Here is a 16,383-nt window from a genome sequence, read left to right on the forward strand (position 1 = left end):
AAGCCAAAGGGGGGCTTTACAGAAATTGTACTTGTGCAAGGCTTTCCTAGCTGTGAAATACTGAAATAAAAGGTGGGTGGGTGAGGAGGAAAGGTTCCCAGCTTTGTAGAGCAAGAGCAAAGGAGAAGGTGAAGGAATGCCACTTATTGGAGATTGCTACTCACTGTACAGGCACAAAAACCCAACCTAACTTTGCTACTTTTCACAGGGACATCCCAGAAGGACCAATGACCCAGCCATCACGCATGGACAATGAGCAGCCATCAAAACAGCTCCCACGTTGAATGCTGCCCCCGACTGCACGTGCCATCGTGCTGCCAATGCAGGTTGGGTTCAAACTGCAGGTGAATCTCACAGGAGATCAAAAGAGGCAAGTGATGCTCTGTATTCTTGGTGCTTCGTGGGGGCAACAGTGGGAGGGCTTCTAGTGTCCTGGCCCCACTGATGGCCCTTGGGATGGCACCTGGGGTTTTTTGGCCACCATGTGACCCAGAGTGTTGGACTGGATGGGCCATTGGCCTGATCCAACATGGCTGCTCTTATGTTCTCTTATGTTCTTATAGAGACTTCACCAAAAATACAAGTAAAGCAGGCATTTCAACCAAAGTAAGCTAAAATGCCAATTGCATTTTTGTGATGTTCACATCATCCCCAACCATTTGTGAAGTTAAAGTTAAGAAATTTTATTTCTAGTTAAAGCAGAAGGCAGGCAGAGGAGAACGTGGGCATCCTGTGAACAACAACAGGGTAAATCAGGGGAGCTCTTCTCATCTGAAGTTATGTACCCCCTGCCACTTTGCACACCAAAACAGGGATACGTTTGCACTAAGGATCACTGCGGAAAGCACCTTCCCACACAGTTCAATACAGCTTCAGCATGTTGCATGCATTTAGTCCACAATGGCCCACTGTCCACCAGTTTCAAATCTGTTCTAAAAGGTTGCTTGGGTTCAAGGGACACCTAGGGTTGCCAACCTCAAGGTGGTGGCTAGAGATCTCCTTCTATTGCAGTTGATCTCCAGATGACCAAGATCATCTCCAGGTTCCATCCAGGTAAAATCTCCAGGTATTTCCCAACCCAGAGCTGGCACCAGAAAAGCAAAGGGACACCAGGAAAAGAAGAAGAAGAAGAAGAGGAGGAGGAGGAAGAGGAAGAAGAACAAGAAGAGGAAGAAGAGAAGGAAGAAGAAGAGGAAGAAGAGAAGGAGGAGTTGGTTTTATATCCCACTCTTTTGCTACATGAAGGAGTCTCAGAGTGGCTTACAATCTCCTTCCCTTCCTCTCCCCATAACAGACACCCTGTGAGGTAGGTGAGGATGAGAGAGCTCTGAGAAAACAGTGACTAACCCAAGGTCACCCAGCTGGCCGCACATTAAAGAGGAGTGGGAGATCAAATTTTGTCCTCCCAGATTAGAGGTTGCTGCTCTTAACCACTACACCAAGATACACGCTGAATGGGGCTTTAGTTTTCATGCACATCCATTGACACTACAGATAATGCAAACACATGCACAAAGAGGACAACCAACTCTGCCTTACTTGGCAAGAAACAGCATGCTGCATGATGAACCTGCTCACAGGCCAGTACAATCCCATCATAGGGGATCAGCTGTCCTGTCCCTCACTCAGTCCCTTCTGGCCCTGATTTAGAGAAGGGAAGGAAGCATCTGGGATGCATAAAGGGTCCAGGCCTCAAAACTGTAGCATCACAGTCATATATGGAGAGGTGTATATGCTGTAGCCTGGGTGCTGGCCTGGAACATTCTTGAAGATTTGGGGGTGGTGCCTATGGAGGGGGGAAGGTTAGGGAGGGATCTCATTAGAATTTGAGGCATATCATAGAGCGATGATTCCCAACCAGGGGTCTGGGGACCCTTGGGGGGCATGGAGTTATTGCAACAGGTTTTGCAAATCCATATGCGCACTGAGCATTGTTATTGTGATATTTCAGTCATTACACATTTTCTCAATCTATGGATATGAAAAGTACAACTATTACTATGTGGGAGTCTGCAAAAAAAAGAGGGTTTTTTTTTTAAAAAAAAACTATTCTCATATTCATAAAGGCTGGGCCACAGAGGAATGACATATGACATTACCTTATACTGAATCAGACCCTTGGCCCATCAAGGTCAGTATTGTCTATTCAGACTGGCAGCAGCTCTCCAGAGTCTCAGGGCAGAGGTCTTTCACTTCACCTGGTCCTTTGAACTGGAGATGCTGGGGACTGAACCTGGGACCTTCTGCATGCCAAACAGACCCTCTACCACTGAGCCACAGCCCCCCTCCTTTTAGCCACAGCCCCATCCCTTTTAAGAAGCTGCCCTCTGAAGGTGCTGTTTTCTCCAAGGGAGCTGATCAGTCCAGTACAGAGATCAGTTGGAAGAAATTCTGGGAGAACTCCCAGATCCACCTTGAGGTTGGAAGTGCCAAAGCTGTGAGTCCAGTAGAAGTTGCAATACAGAGTTTCAAAACTCTATACAGAGTTTCGCTTTCCCTATGAAAAAAGGTTAAAACGCTTGGGGCTTTTTAGCTTGGAGAAATGGTGATTGTGGGGTGACATGATAGAGGTTTACAAGATTATGCATGGGATAGAGAAGGTAGAGGAAAAAAAATACTTTTCTTCCTTTCTCACAATACAGGAACTCGTGGGCATTCAATGAAATTGCTGAGCAGTCGGGTTAGAACTGATAAAAGGATGTACTTCTTCACCCAAAGGGTGATTAACATGTGGAATTCACTGCCACAGGAGGTGGTGGCAGCTACAAGCATAGACAGCTTCAAGATATGGATAAGCATATGAAGCAGAGGTCCATCAGTGGCTATTAGCCACAGCTTAACGTTGGAACTCTGTGTTTGGAGCAGTGATGCTCTGTATTCTGGTGCTTGGAGGGGGGACAGTGGAAGGGCTTCTAGCCCCACTGGTGAACCTCTTGATGGCACTTGGGTTTTTTGGCCACTGTGTGACACAGAGTGTTGGACTGGATGGGCCATTGGCCTAATCCAACATGGCTTTTCTTATGCTCTTATGTCCTATGTTAATGTACAAATTCAGTAAGTTTGCTCCTCCTCCTAGTTTAATTAATTGTGCAGTGAAGCTCCGATCCAGCTGTCCACACAAAAGAAACCCAAGCAAACATCTGGCTTCACAATACCGGCATCCACCATGCCACCAACCAGACCCCCCAAATGAAGATGTGGTCTTCTCTAAGAATAATCAGTAGATAGTTTGCTCTTGGTCAAGAAAGATAAATATTGATTGTGCAAGAGGAATACAAACATCATTGGTGTTCTCTATCTGGCAGCTTTTCCATAGGTCGAAATCTCCTAGGGTTACCAGGTCCAATTCAAGAAATATCTGGGGACTTTGGGGGTGGAATCAGGAGACTATGGGGTGGAGCCAGGAGACATTGGGGCAGAGCCGGGAGCAAGGTTGTGACAAGCATAATTGAACTCCAAAGGGAGTTCTGGCCATCACATTTAAAGAGACCACACACCTTTTAAATGCCTTCCCTCTAATGGAAATAATGAAGGACAGGGGCACCTTCTTTTGGGGCTCATAGAATTGGATCTGCTGATCCAATCTTTTTGAAACCTGGAGGGTGTTTTGAGAAGAGACTTCAGATGCTATGCTGCAAATTTGGTGCCTCTACCTCAAAAACAGCCCCTCCAAGTCCCAGATACCTGCAGATCAATTCTTCATTATACCCTATGGGAATCGGTTTCCATAGGGAATAAATTTTGTGTGATTGTGGTCTCCCCTATGTGGGTAACACAACCTGTCCTGTGAGGGTCAGGATACTTGAACACAGAAGTTGCATTAAAAATTCTTTATCAGACACACAATTAGTTAGCCTTTTTTTAAAGGAAAAAAAGCATCCCTATGACAGATTCAAATTTTTTGTCCTTTATAAATATACACCATGTGGCTCTTGAGAAAGTGGGCACCATTCTACTGTGAAAGGAGTGCTTTTGGATTCATAAATTAAACTCTGTAGTGCCTCATGGGTTGAATAACTGTCTGGATTTATCATGTTTTGTGTAAACTATTGCTTATGTTAAAAATGGCAGTGTTTAATATGTTGAAACTTAAAATTGGATTGGTCATGTTTGGTGTTAACTATTGCTTATGTTAAGAATATACTTGGCGGTAGTTTGATTGAAATGTTGAAATTTAAAACTGGATCATGAGCTACCTGTATGTATGTGCTGTCTCTTTAAGAAGGATTGATTGTACAGCAGATGTGACTGATTATAGCCATAAAGGTTCACTGCAGTTGTGGTTTCTTGCCTTGAGCCTTTTGGAGTTCAGTGCCATTTTGAAATCTTACTGGAGACTTTCTGTCCCATTTGTCCATTGGGAATTGTAAGTTTAAAGGAGGTTTTTTTGGGGCACTATACTAAGCATCCTTACTAAGTTAAGTAGTTTTTAATGCTACTATTTCTTGAGTGATTTCTGATTATGTTTTACAGCTATGTGCAGTCTTTGGACGCACTGAAAAAGAATCTTGTGGGCTTTGCAGCTTTTTGCAACTTATTGATGCATCACCAGTGGTCAACCATCACCAGTGGTCTGACCTAGCCTCAGATCGCAAAGCATGGAGGCTGTCTCTTCCTTTGAGAACGCACGCATAGCTGGTCTTGAGGACAAAAGGAGATTGAGGAAGAATCGCACTGCTACAGCACCAACCCTAAATCAGACTTTTCCCTGCAGCCACTGTGGCCGGACCTGCCTGTCCCGCATTGGTCTTGTCAGCCACCAGCGAGCCTGCAGCAGACGTGGACTATTGCACCCTTCTTAAATCTTCGTTTGCGAAGCCAAGCCGAGAGAGATGCATCAGAAAAACTGATATTTTTTCAGAGCTTTTGCCTTGTAAGTATACATCAAGGTGTTTTTGACTATAGTCATGTATCCTTGTTTGCATGAAGTTTACACTCTTGAGTTTTTGTTATTCTTTGCAGTGGTTGAGATGTGTGGCTGGAGCACTCTATGATAGAAGAGGACTCGAAACAGGAATAATCAAGTCGACCTCCTGTTCATTGATACTCCTTTGATGGAACTGTGAAACTTTTGGGGAACTGTTATTGCTATTTAGTCTTCTATTGAACATACTTGTATGATTTTGTTTCAATGCATTCTTAGTTGTTTGATCACTATAACTTCGGTTGTGCAGTCTTTACCCACCTGGGGATTGGCGACCATGAAATCTCCTGCTTGTGCACAATGAAGAAGATTGGCCAGGGAAAAGGTTCCTGAACTCCTGCGCTGTTTTCTGCCCACCAAAGGGAGGACCTTTCAATTTCACTGATTTCACTGCACCCTACTTAAGCAGAACTAATTTTCTTTGGACTGGGCCTGGCGACTGCATGCTTGCCACCTATTGGGTTTACGGACTTCCTGGTTTTAACTGCAGAAATGGCCCAAAACGTTTTTTTCATTACCATGCCAAAAAAAAAAAAAAAAAGGTTACACTCAACAAAATTTCTGCATGCCAAGCTGCTGTAGATGAACAGGAACTGGACCAGTATAGAAAGCTGGCAACCTTAGAAACTTTGATTATTCCTGTACAAGAGTAAGGCATATGTTGAGTGGCAAGCAAGGCATTTTTAGGTGCATTTAGAGGTATGTTTTGGTCATGTGCTGTGGAAACAAGGCAGCACTTATTAGGTAAATAAATAGTACAAACAATACACCCAGTACATGTTATCATTATAGCTACTTTTGAAATCCACACAGTGGGACAGTGGGGATTTTCTACTATCTGAAGGAACTCCCAAGTTTTCTAAAAACTCTGAAATTAAAAGGGTGTGTGTGTGTTAATCCCCCTATAGAAGCAAGGTCTGTTGCTTTAAAAGCAGGGCTTGTTTTGTAGCAGGAACTTCTTTGCATATTAGGCCACACACACCTTATGTAGCCAGTTCTCCAAGAGCTTACAGTAGGCCCTGTAATAACAGCCCTGTAAGCTCTTGAAGGATTGGCCACATAAGAGGGGTGTGGCCTAATATGCAAAGGATCTCCTGCTACAAAAAAAGCCCTGTTTAAAAGGATGAATGCCTACTGAGATTTCCTATGTTCTGAGATCTCTGTAGCCATTTTGTGAGTTGCTAGGCAACCAAAACAATAAAGTGAAGCTTTCTAAGCTTTGGCCAGTTAAATGCAGGGAGGGGGACAGAGAGAGACCAAAATGGGCAAAAGAAGGAAAGGAAGCAGGTAAAAGAGAAGAGAAAGAGAACCTGAAGGGGAAAAAATATAAAAGGCAATTGGGTGGGTGGGTGGGAGAGATGGAAAGTTGGAAACCTGCAGATGGGGAGGGGCAGTTGAAGGTAGGTAGGTAGTTTGGTGAATGGGTGGGTGGCAGGGAAGAGGAGAAGGACAAAAGGAAAGAGGACTGTGGGGACTGTGAGGGAGAGGGAAATAGAAAATAATGTGGCAAGGGGGATACAGCAGAAAAATAAGATGTCCCCCACAAGTCCTTATGGATCCTCCCGTTTATTTCTACTACTTGCTACATCCCCCCATTCTTTCCTGTTCTGGTTTCAGAGACCTTAAGAGCAGCCAGACACTCTCAGAATTAGCAAATGGAGCTTTGCTGACTGCTTATTTCCATGCTGGGGAAAGAAATACTTCATGAGCTCCATTTTGATGCTTCTGGCTAACGTTAAACATACAGGACCAGAGTTTGCAGAAAGATAAGTTCAACCCTAAGTGGCATTTTAAAAAGCTCACTTTTCTTCTTAAAGGAGTCTCAAGAAATGAAATGTTTAGAGAAGGCATCCTAGCATACTTGCTATTTAGATGGTAAGAGTATAGAACACCCCTATATGAAGTCTAAGCAATGGTAGGGAAATATCACACACATGTAAAACAGATATTTATACATTCAGTTTGCAAACTTTGTAAAAGATTTTATATGAATACTGTCAATATTGCTTGACCATCGGAAGCAAAACAAATCAGATTCCCAGATTTGGATATTGTTACTACACCGTCTTCCAGTGCAGAAAATCTACGGATAACCAAAACATTACCTCTCAGTTAATCTATCAATGAAAAGGTTGGTGAAAGCTGTGATCTTGTCGACCAAGGCTCCGAATGGCTTTTCCCTCAAGGCAACACTTTCAGAGGTATCCAGGACAAAAAACAAATCCACGGGGCAATCTGTTCAAAATAAAAAAAAGAGGTAGCTTTAAACGAACGGTTCCGTGTTCTGGTGAAGCTTAACTCAGTGTTTTGGAAGGCGGAACTACTCAAGACTGCTGGTCTACCAGAGATTCAATGAAGACCCCTGCCTGAACCTGGCCTCTGTCAGATTCTTATTAAGAGGCCTTATGCAAGCCACAAAAGTGACCTCCCTGACCAGTTGGTGGTAAGGAAAGGAGACCTCATTTTGGGCAGGAGCTCACAGGAGCAGAGCTCTAAATTTTATTGCACTCTTTCATTTTTACCACCCTCTCAAATACTTGCTTCTAGGTTCCACTGTTCAACGCCCTCCCCACCACCCCTCCCCATGAGAATTCTGCTGAACTCTTAGATTTGACAAACTTTTCCCCAGGGCTTTTTTGGTAGAAAAAGCCCAGTGGGAACTCATTTGCATATTAGGCCACACCTCCTGATGTCATCATTGCTTCACATAAGTCTTTTTGTAAAAAAAGTCTAGCAGGAATTCATTTACATCTTAGGCCACACCCCCTGACAGCAAGCCAGCCGGAACTGCGTTCCTGTGTGTTCCTGCGGAAAAAAAGCCCTGATTACCCCTCCCACAAAAAATGAGAAAATAACCAAAACATATAAAGCAGACAGATAGAAATCTTCATCATGCTACTGTGGTCAAATAACAGAAAGTCATTTTAAAAGTATGATGGGAGTAAGGTTTTATTATGACAACAATTATAATTCAAGAAGCATTTCTTGAATTAGATGCTGAGCTGATATAATTTAGTACACCTTTGGTGATATTGAGGGTATGCAAATGAGTTGTGCTAATGAGCTCCAGCACTTCTTTTTCTATTAAATGATCCCTGAGGAAAGGAAAACAACCAGATAAAATATGTGATACACTTTGAACACTGAAGGATGTAGGGTTGCCAAATTCCTAGAGATATGGGGGTAGAGCCTGGAGAAGGCAGAGTTTGGACAGGGGAGGGACTTCAGTAGGGTACAATGCCATAGAGTCCACACTCCAAAGCTGCCATTTTCTACAGGGGAGCTGATCTGGAGAGGTCTCCAGGCCCCACCCAGAGGTTGACGACTCTACAAGGCCCTTTCTTCTTCTACTTCTTCTGAAAGAAGGCAGGCCACAATTCAGAGAACCTCATGACCAGCTGTTCACTTCTGGCAGGTCTTTGGATCTTGTTTCCTGCCTTCCCCCACAATACCACATCTACCAAAATTTTTCAAAAGTAGACTTTTGATACAAATTGGGGGATCCGTTCTTCAAGGACAAGAGAGCTTATCGAAGTCTCACAGGGCAAGAAAAAGTAATTCTCTGAGTTCAGGCCTTCCGTGCAAGGAGATGGTTTTTAGAACTACCCCACATCCCAAATTGTTACATTAATGGAGGAGTCTCACGTATGGCCTAGACAATATGAGAAGCTGTCACCTGCCCTGGGTGTATGACGGACCTGTCCAGATACTTGTGTGTGCACCCTTCCACCTCACCACACACAACTGCCACACATTTGCAGGCCTGAGCACGCAGCTTCTATACCCTTGATCCATACCCTGGGGGAAAATCTATGATACCATTGGGGCATCTGGAATTTGTGCACAGTGGAGGGAGGCTATGTAAGCTTTTAGGCAGAAGTCCCCTCAGAGAGACAGATCCACATACTATGGCAAAGCCATAAAGGGAGACCCAAACTCCACTCCTTATACAGGAGAACTGAACGTCATGCTTTAGTCTCAACACTCTGACTGAGAACTTTCCTTTTAGAGAAAGAAACAGTTCGAAGATTCAGAGGCAAAATGTTGTCACCAGGCGCACTTTCCAATATAAACAGTTAAATGGGAGTGACATCAATGTATATCTAAGTCGTCTTCTAACAACTCCTTAGGGTGTCAAATTGAACATTAAAATGGAATGGAAGCACATCTCCTTATCTCTCTTTTTGCCTTAATGATCTAGTTGAAAAGCAGGGTAGTATTTCGATATTGTCAGGACATTTTAAATGTGAGATTGCCTGTTTATTTTCTCTCTCCACAGCTCATTGCAAACTTGACATTATTTGGCAGTGAAATCCCCTCAGAGAGTGGCGCTCAACTTATTCTCAGTAATTGTTCAAAAGATTGTTTTACCCAAAAGTGAAAGAAAAATTAGCTCTTTCGAAATACCTCTGTACAAATCTAAGAAGACATTCACACTGTATTGGAGAACACTGCTCACCCATTATTTTAAAATCTGCAACCCCAGTTTATAATACATGCTGGGGACAGAATTAACTCCCACCCCTAAAAAAAAATCTGCATGTTGGCTGTAGAGACGCTAGCCTCCAGGTGGGGCCTGGAAATCTCCCAAAGCTACAACTCATCTCCAAACTAAAGACGGCTGCTTTGGAAAGTGGGGTCCATGGCATTGTACCTTGTTGAGGTCCCTCCCCAAACCCTGTCCCCACCCCCTGGCTGTTCCTCCAAATCTCCAGGAATCTCCCAACCAGGAGTTGGCAACCTTATCTTCTCCTTTGTTGAAACAGCAACAAAACAGTACAGGAAAGATAGTACAGGAAGAAGTGATCCTCCCAGCACACAAACGCAACCCTTCCTTTTTCTTCTAATGGCAAACTATATGTTACATGTTAAAAGGTAAATTGGATGGGAAAACGTCTGAGAAGGAAATGCCCAGGCTTATAACAATAGAGTGATTAACAGACATTCTCACATTTTGACATGTTTGATTGGTTTCTCACACTCATGTTACCCAGACCAAAGGTTTGCTCAATTTGTTAATTTTACTATTCTGACACTGGATTTTAAAATTTGTATCATTCTGCACTCGAAACCACTGTCTACCAGCTATATGTAGCTCTGCTCACTGTGCCGGATTCCTCGTCTGATGAAGGGTGCTTACTTACAGCCCCAGGAAATCTGACATTCTGAATAAAACTTGGTTGGCCTTAAAGGCGCCACTGGACTCCAACTTCGTTCTCCTTCCTTACCTCTGAAAGCGATGCCATTCGTGGAGAGGTCTGTCCCTTGGGCGAGGAGCCTTCTCACGAGAAAGCAGCTCTGGAGCACGAAAGGGATCCACAGGTAGGCTGGCTTCATGGTGCCCGGGCTGGAAGGACCATCGACAGCAGGGAGAAGGGCGAGCAGGCGGCGACCCCCTTGCCTGGCGGGCAATGGGTGAAGTTTCCCGAGTCTGTCCCTGAGTTAACCGAGGAGCGAAGCGAGAGAAGAGAAGAAGGCAGAGGAGGAGGCGGGAGGGCGGCTGCCGCTGGAGCTCACTCTGCGCAAAGGGAGGGGACTCAGGGCCGCCTGCAGCTGAACAGCAGCCCCTGCTGGTGACTCATGGAACCGGCTGGCCGGGCGGAAAAGGCCTCGCTCGACCTGCGCCCCGCGGCTCCTCGGAGGCTTCTGGAGACTGGAGATGGGCTGAGGGACCAAAGGAAGACGGAGTCCCCCTCCCAAATTTCGTTTTTAATTGCAATGTTCCCTCTAAGCTGCAGAGTCTTGTGAGCAAAAATTCTACTTTGTGAGCTACTGGCATGAAAGTTGGAGTCCGGTAGTACCTTTAAGACTAACAAACTTTTACTCAGAACGGAAGCTTTCGTGTGTGCAAGCGCACTTCTTCAGACGAGGAATGAGGTACAGTAAGCAGTTACATATAGCTGGTGGGTTTTAGAATGCAAAGTGGTACAAAGTTAGAACCCAATAGCAGAATAGTAAAATTAAGTGGTGGACCTCCTGATAGCACTTGGAGGGTTTTGGCCACTGTGTGACACAGAGTGTTGGACTGGATGGGCCGTTGGCCTGATCCAACATGGCTTCTCTTATGTTCTTAACAAATTCAGAAAACCTTTGATCTGGGTTGCATTAGTGTGGGAAGCCAATAAAACAGTAACATGTCAGAATGTGAGAATGTCTATTAATTATTATATTGCTAATAAGCCTGCCTGGGTCAAAATGAGGGCATTTCTTTCCCAGAAGTTTTTCCTATCCGGGACTAACTTATTTTATAACACGTAACATAAATTAAAGTTGCGAGCTACTGCATAAATTAGTGTGCTCTGGGGTCATCCTTCCTGAGCTAAGAAAAAAAATTGTAAGCTGGAGGCTAAAAAATCTGTGAGCTAGCTCACGCTAACTCAGCTTAGAGGGAACACTGTTTAGCTGTGTCTTGCAGGGTTTAATTGTATCTTATGGTTGTCAGTGTGGACTTTTGTGTCAAATGCATTGATTAAGTCTGAAGCAGTTTTATATTTAAAAAGCATGTAAATATATTTAAAAAGTCTAATATATTTAAAAAGCCTAATATTAAAAATATAAGCAATGCCCATTCCTGGGGGTGCGTTGACATTGTACAAAATAAGGTGTGTTGCCAGTGGATTTTTTACTGTGTAAGAATAGCAAAAATCCAGTTGCAAAGCACATTCTTTAGTGCAGTGTGAGCATGCTCTTGAGTGAGGTTCCTTGATATTGTATTGAACATCAGACACTACAGCGGTGCCGCAAGAACTTGATAGGGATGCAGAGAAGACAATCAACGAGAAGGGGGAAAATGTAATCTTACTTTTTCATTACCCCACCCCCCCAAGTTTGGGGAAAGTTTAATTCACATTTTGTTAGGAACTAGCAAGCCTCGTTCTGGGCCTCTTATCTCTTTCTGGGCCTCTTATCATATAAGAGTGCTTGGAAATGGAAATTGCAATTTACTTTTAAATCATAAAACATCCACAAGCAAACACAGTTATATGCAGGAGTATATTTTTCTATGGAATTGAATTGCAGAGGTCCCCCCCCCCCCAGTAGGGGATGAGGTAAAAGGTAGGGTTGCCAGATCTGGGTTACAAAACTCCTGGAGATTTGGGGATGGAACCTAGGGAGGACAGGGATCCCAACGGTTCAATACCATGGAGTCCAACCTCCAAAGCAGCCATTTTCTCCGGGAGAATTGACCTCTATATTGACCTTGAGATGAGCTGTAATTCTGAGGGATCCCCAGGTCCCACCTGGAGGCTGGCATCTTTAGGTAGTTCATTAGAACCAGGGCTTTTTTTGAGCAGGAACGCACAGGAAAACACTTCTGGCTGACTTGGCATCAGGGGTGTGTGACCTAATATGCAAATCAGTTCCTGCTGGGCTTTTTATACAAAAAAGCCTTGTGTGAAGCAATGGCGATGTCAGGGGGTGTGGCCTAATATGCAAATGAGCTCCCACTGGGCTTTTTCTAAAAAAAAAAGCTCTGATTAGAACTACATCAACAATTAATGCATTATTCCAGAGATGCTCTTTCCTTGCCACCTTGCATCAGTACACCAGCTTGTTGTCAAGCGCGCTTGCTCGTTGTCAAGCGTGCTAATTTCTGGATTGCATTTTGCTATGTAGAGAGCATGTCATCAGCTCTCCCCCATTATTTACAACCCAGAGGGCACGTAGCGAAGACATCTGGCCCTGGGATGTTTATACTAAAGGCTGGCCGCTGGTACCTCAAAGCCACCTCCCCCCCTTTCACACAGCAACCCTTATCTCTTCACAGAGAAATGTGAGAAGGTTTGATGTTTTCAATAGTCTAAGATTCCTTAATAGTAAAATAGATAGTTGCTTAGTAACCTTTGAACCTGTGACTCAAGTATGCATCTGTAATGTAACCTTTGATGATATCCTGTATAGCAACTGTGTAACTGTTGGGATTCCATTACTCCCAAGGCTTGTGTCCTTGGCAAAACTCCTGAGTTTCTTACAATAAACCTATCTTTTGATTCAAAACAAAAGGACTCTGTTATTGGGAAATATCAGCGCTTGACGCTCGTGTTTTGGGCATGGAAATATTTTTTTTTTAACACACCCACCCAACCAATCATTGTCCCTTCTTGGGAGATATCCCAAATAAAGATGGATAATTAGACCTGTCTGCTTAGAATTTAGAATGAGGGTCTAAGCAGGTCTACTCAGAATTGTACTGAAGTCTATTCAACAAGGCTTACTTCTAGGAAAGCGTTCTCTCAATGACACCTGACCTTATGATATACGTGGTGCAGAATTATGTCAGCATTTGGGAGTTCACACAGGAACGTAATTGAACTGATTATGATGAGTTCTTCTAATACAGCTTACTGTACGTAATTCCATAGAATCTGGGCGTGCAATGAGTAGGGTTGCCAACCTCCAGGTGGGACCTGGAAATCTCCTGTAATTATTCCAGAGATCAGTTCCCCTGGAGAAGCTTTGGAAGGTGGATACTAGGGAACCACATGCCTGATGAACCCTTTGCCAATCTCTGCCCTCTTCAGGCTTTACTCACAAATCACTAGAAATTTCCAACTTGAAGTAAGCAAGCCTAACAAATGGGAGATGTAGTTAATGCTGTGCATTTCAGAACACAATCTCTCCTCTTCAGCAGTCCTGCCTGTAAAAGATTCCAAGTTGGACTTGAACCAAAAGGTCTTTGCTTGGAGAGCGCCAGGGCTTTTTCTTGTAGCAGGAACTCCTTTGCATATTAGGCCACACATGCCTGCTGTACCCAATCCTCTTGCAGCTTACAGTAGGCCCTGTACTAAGAGCCCTTTACCTCCTGGAGGATTGGCTGCATCAGGGGTGTGTGGCCTCATATGCATAGGGGTTGCTAATATGTAAAGGAGGGCATAGCGTGATCTTCAAGCTGGTAAAATAATATCTGCTGAGTTTGTATAATTCCTGTGGTCCAAGAATACAAAACATTTTGCTTTCCCCTTTATTTATGCACATCGAACCAACAGCCAATTACACAGTTCTAAGGTGGATGTGCCCCAAACTGGATGGCCCCAGCTAGCCAGCTCTTGTCAGATCTCAGAAGCTCAATAGGATCGGTCCTGGTTAGTATTTGGATGGGAGACCACCAAGGGAGTCCCGGGTTGCTACACAGAGGCAGGCCATAGCAAACCACCTCTGAACATTTCTTGCCTCGAAAACTCTACGGGCTTGCCATAAGTCATAAGAACATAAGAGAAGCCATGTTGGATCAGGCCAATGGCCCATCCAGTCCAGCACTCTGTGTCACACAGTGGCCAAAAAACCCAAGTGCCGTCAAGAGGTCCACCAGCTAGAAAGACAAGGCTCTGTCTTCAATACATGCTTGGAGAACCCGACTGTGGGATTATTTCCTACTAAGTAAAATCTCAATTTATAGTGCTGATGCTCTGACAGAACATACTCAAGAAAAATTTACTGTGTTCTGGTTCCAAATAGTAGAATATCTCACCAAACATAATATTGTCCCCAAAATCCGTTTTTATCATAATATGCTCTATGTTCTGGGCTAATTTTCTCTCCTTTGGTCTGAATACAAAAACTGTGAGCTCTAATTAGTTGAGTTTGATTAACTGGATTTCTTAATAGAATATTGGGACAGTTGTTTGTACATTCCTACTGTAGAATCAGTCAATAGAATGTATTTTCACTGGATGGTCTTCAGTATAATTGTATAACTACTCCTTGGTTCTCTATTTTATGGATTACTCTTTCTTTCTCTTGTGTTTTTTTTAATTGTTTATTATATCCTCACTATGGCTGCATTATTTGAGGTGATAGATTACAGTGTTTATTGTAAACTGAAAATCTGTTAATAAAAATCTGATTAATTAAAAAAAAAAGAGGTCCACCAGTAGGGCTAGAAGTCCTTCCACTGTGCACCCCTCCCCAAGCACAAGAATACAGAGCATCACTGCCCCAGAGAGTTCCAACAATAAGATATGGCTAATAGCCACTCATAGACCTCTGCTCCATATGCTTAGTTGCCCTTTTCTGCACTTTTTCCAATGCTATAATATCTTTTTTGAGGTGCGGTGACCAGAATTGTACACAGTATTCCAAATGAGACCACATCATCGATTTATACAGGGGCATTATGATACTGGCTGATTTGTTAGCAATTCCCTTCTTAATAATTCCCAGCATGGCGTTGGCCTTTTTTATTGCAATTGCACACTGTCTCGACATTTTCAGTGAGTTATCTACCACGACCCCAAGATCTCTCTCTTGGTCAGTCTCTGCCAGTTCACACCCCATTTGTGGGTGCCATCAAGTCACACCTCAGTTGTGACTTGACGGCACCCACCCCCACCATGCTGCATGTTTGTTGGCTTTCAATGTTGTCATCAACCTCCTTTGACATTGGTGTACAGAAGACCTTGGGAGTTACTCCAGGTCTGTTACTTCTCATCGGGGAAGGCAATGCTGGTGAAACCAGCCAAGCCCAGTGCTGAGGGTTTTGCGGCCCAAGGCAGAGCTCCAACCCCTGCCCCCAACATCTGGGGGGGGGAGGCACAGCAGCAACTGCCATGCCTCTCCCCTACATCACCCAGGCTTCCTGAGTCTCAATGTTGGAGCGGCAGCAGGTGTGCTCAGAGCCAGCCTCCAAGTACACTTGGTGCTTGGGTGCTCTGCTGAACCCGCTCGGTTTTCCCAAAGCCTGGGAAGATTGGCTGGAGTTGGGGGCGGCACCTGCACAGTGCACAGGCACTGTCCGCTTTCATGTTTACCATGTCTATGCTATAGACCCAGGGAACATGAAACTGGCCGGGCAGTGTCTGTGCTCCAAGGAACCTGCTTTCTGTTGGGGAAGGCTGGCTCCAAGGAGCACACATACTGTGTGTGGGGAGAGGGTGTGCCTGGCAGTACCCATAGACCAAGTGGCACCCTAGACAGCCACCTACTTGGCCTACTCCCACCCGCCAGCCATGAAACCAGCCTTGGCACTTGGCACACATTGAGGCAGTTATATGTGGAGGGGCACAGCTACTCAGCACAGGTAGCAGCTTTGGGTAAACAAGATGCTGAGCACATGCTCAGCCAGGCAGGCAAGATCCTTGCCAGCATGACATTGAAGTCGGACCTTGACATCATGGTTGCCAGTCACATCTCCCGCAGTGTTCCCTCTAAGCTGAATTAGTGTGAGCTAGCTCACAGGTTTTTTTAACCTCCAGCTCAAACGTTTTTGTCTTAGCTCAGGAAAAATGGCCCCAGAGCACACTAATTTCTGCAGTAGCTCACAACTTTAATGCCAGCAGCTCACTAGAAGTAGAATTTTTGCTCACAAGACTCCACAGCTTAGAAGGAGTATCGATCTGCAGTGCTTTAAATTTCATGTGACACAATGATTAAGGATTAAAGTTCATTCTGAAACCCCACAACAGCTGAGGTAGAGCCACAGTAAGGCTTAATTAATTATCATATGGCATTATTATTGTTGT

At 44.3% G+C, this 16,383-nt stretch overlaps 1 protein-coding gene and 1 long non-coding RNA gene across 2 annotated transcripts in view; one reads left to right on the forward strand and one right to left on the reverse strand.

The window, feature by feature from the left end:
- Positions 1-10,362, reverse strand: part of COL6A1 (collagen type VI alpha 1 chain) — a 73,912-nt gene extending 63,550 nt beyond the window's left edge. Inside the window, exons 1-2 of the mRNA XM_060232387.1 lie at positions 10,153-10,362; positions 7,030-7,159 (exon numbers count right to left, since the gene is read on the reverse strand). Of these exons, the coding sequence (XP_060088370.1) occupies positions 7,030-7,159; positions 10,153-10,261 (239 nt within the window). The 5' untranslated portion in view covers positions 10,262-10,362. The remainder of the gene's footprint in view (positions 1-7,029; positions 7,160-10,152) is intronic.
- LOC132566896 (uncharacterized) lies at positions 4,280-5,160 on the forward strand. The gene is made up of 4 exons (XR_009555079.1): positions 4,280-4,366; positions 4,474-4,551; positions 4,842-4,873; positions 4,963-5,160. It is a non-coding gene; the product is annotated as an uncharacterized LOC132566896 (long non-coding RNA).
- Positions 10,363-16,383: the final 6,021 nt, after the last annotated feature.

Source organism: Heteronotia binoei, chromosome 1 (assembly GCF_032191835.1).
Source record: "Heteronotia binoei isolate CCM8104 ecotype False Entrance Well chromosome 1, APGP_CSIRO_Hbin_v1, whole genome shotgun sequence".
In the NCBI taxonomy this organism is placed as follows: Eukaryota; Metazoa; Chordata; class Lepidosauria; order Squamata; family Gekkonidae; genus Heteronotia; species Heteronotia binoei.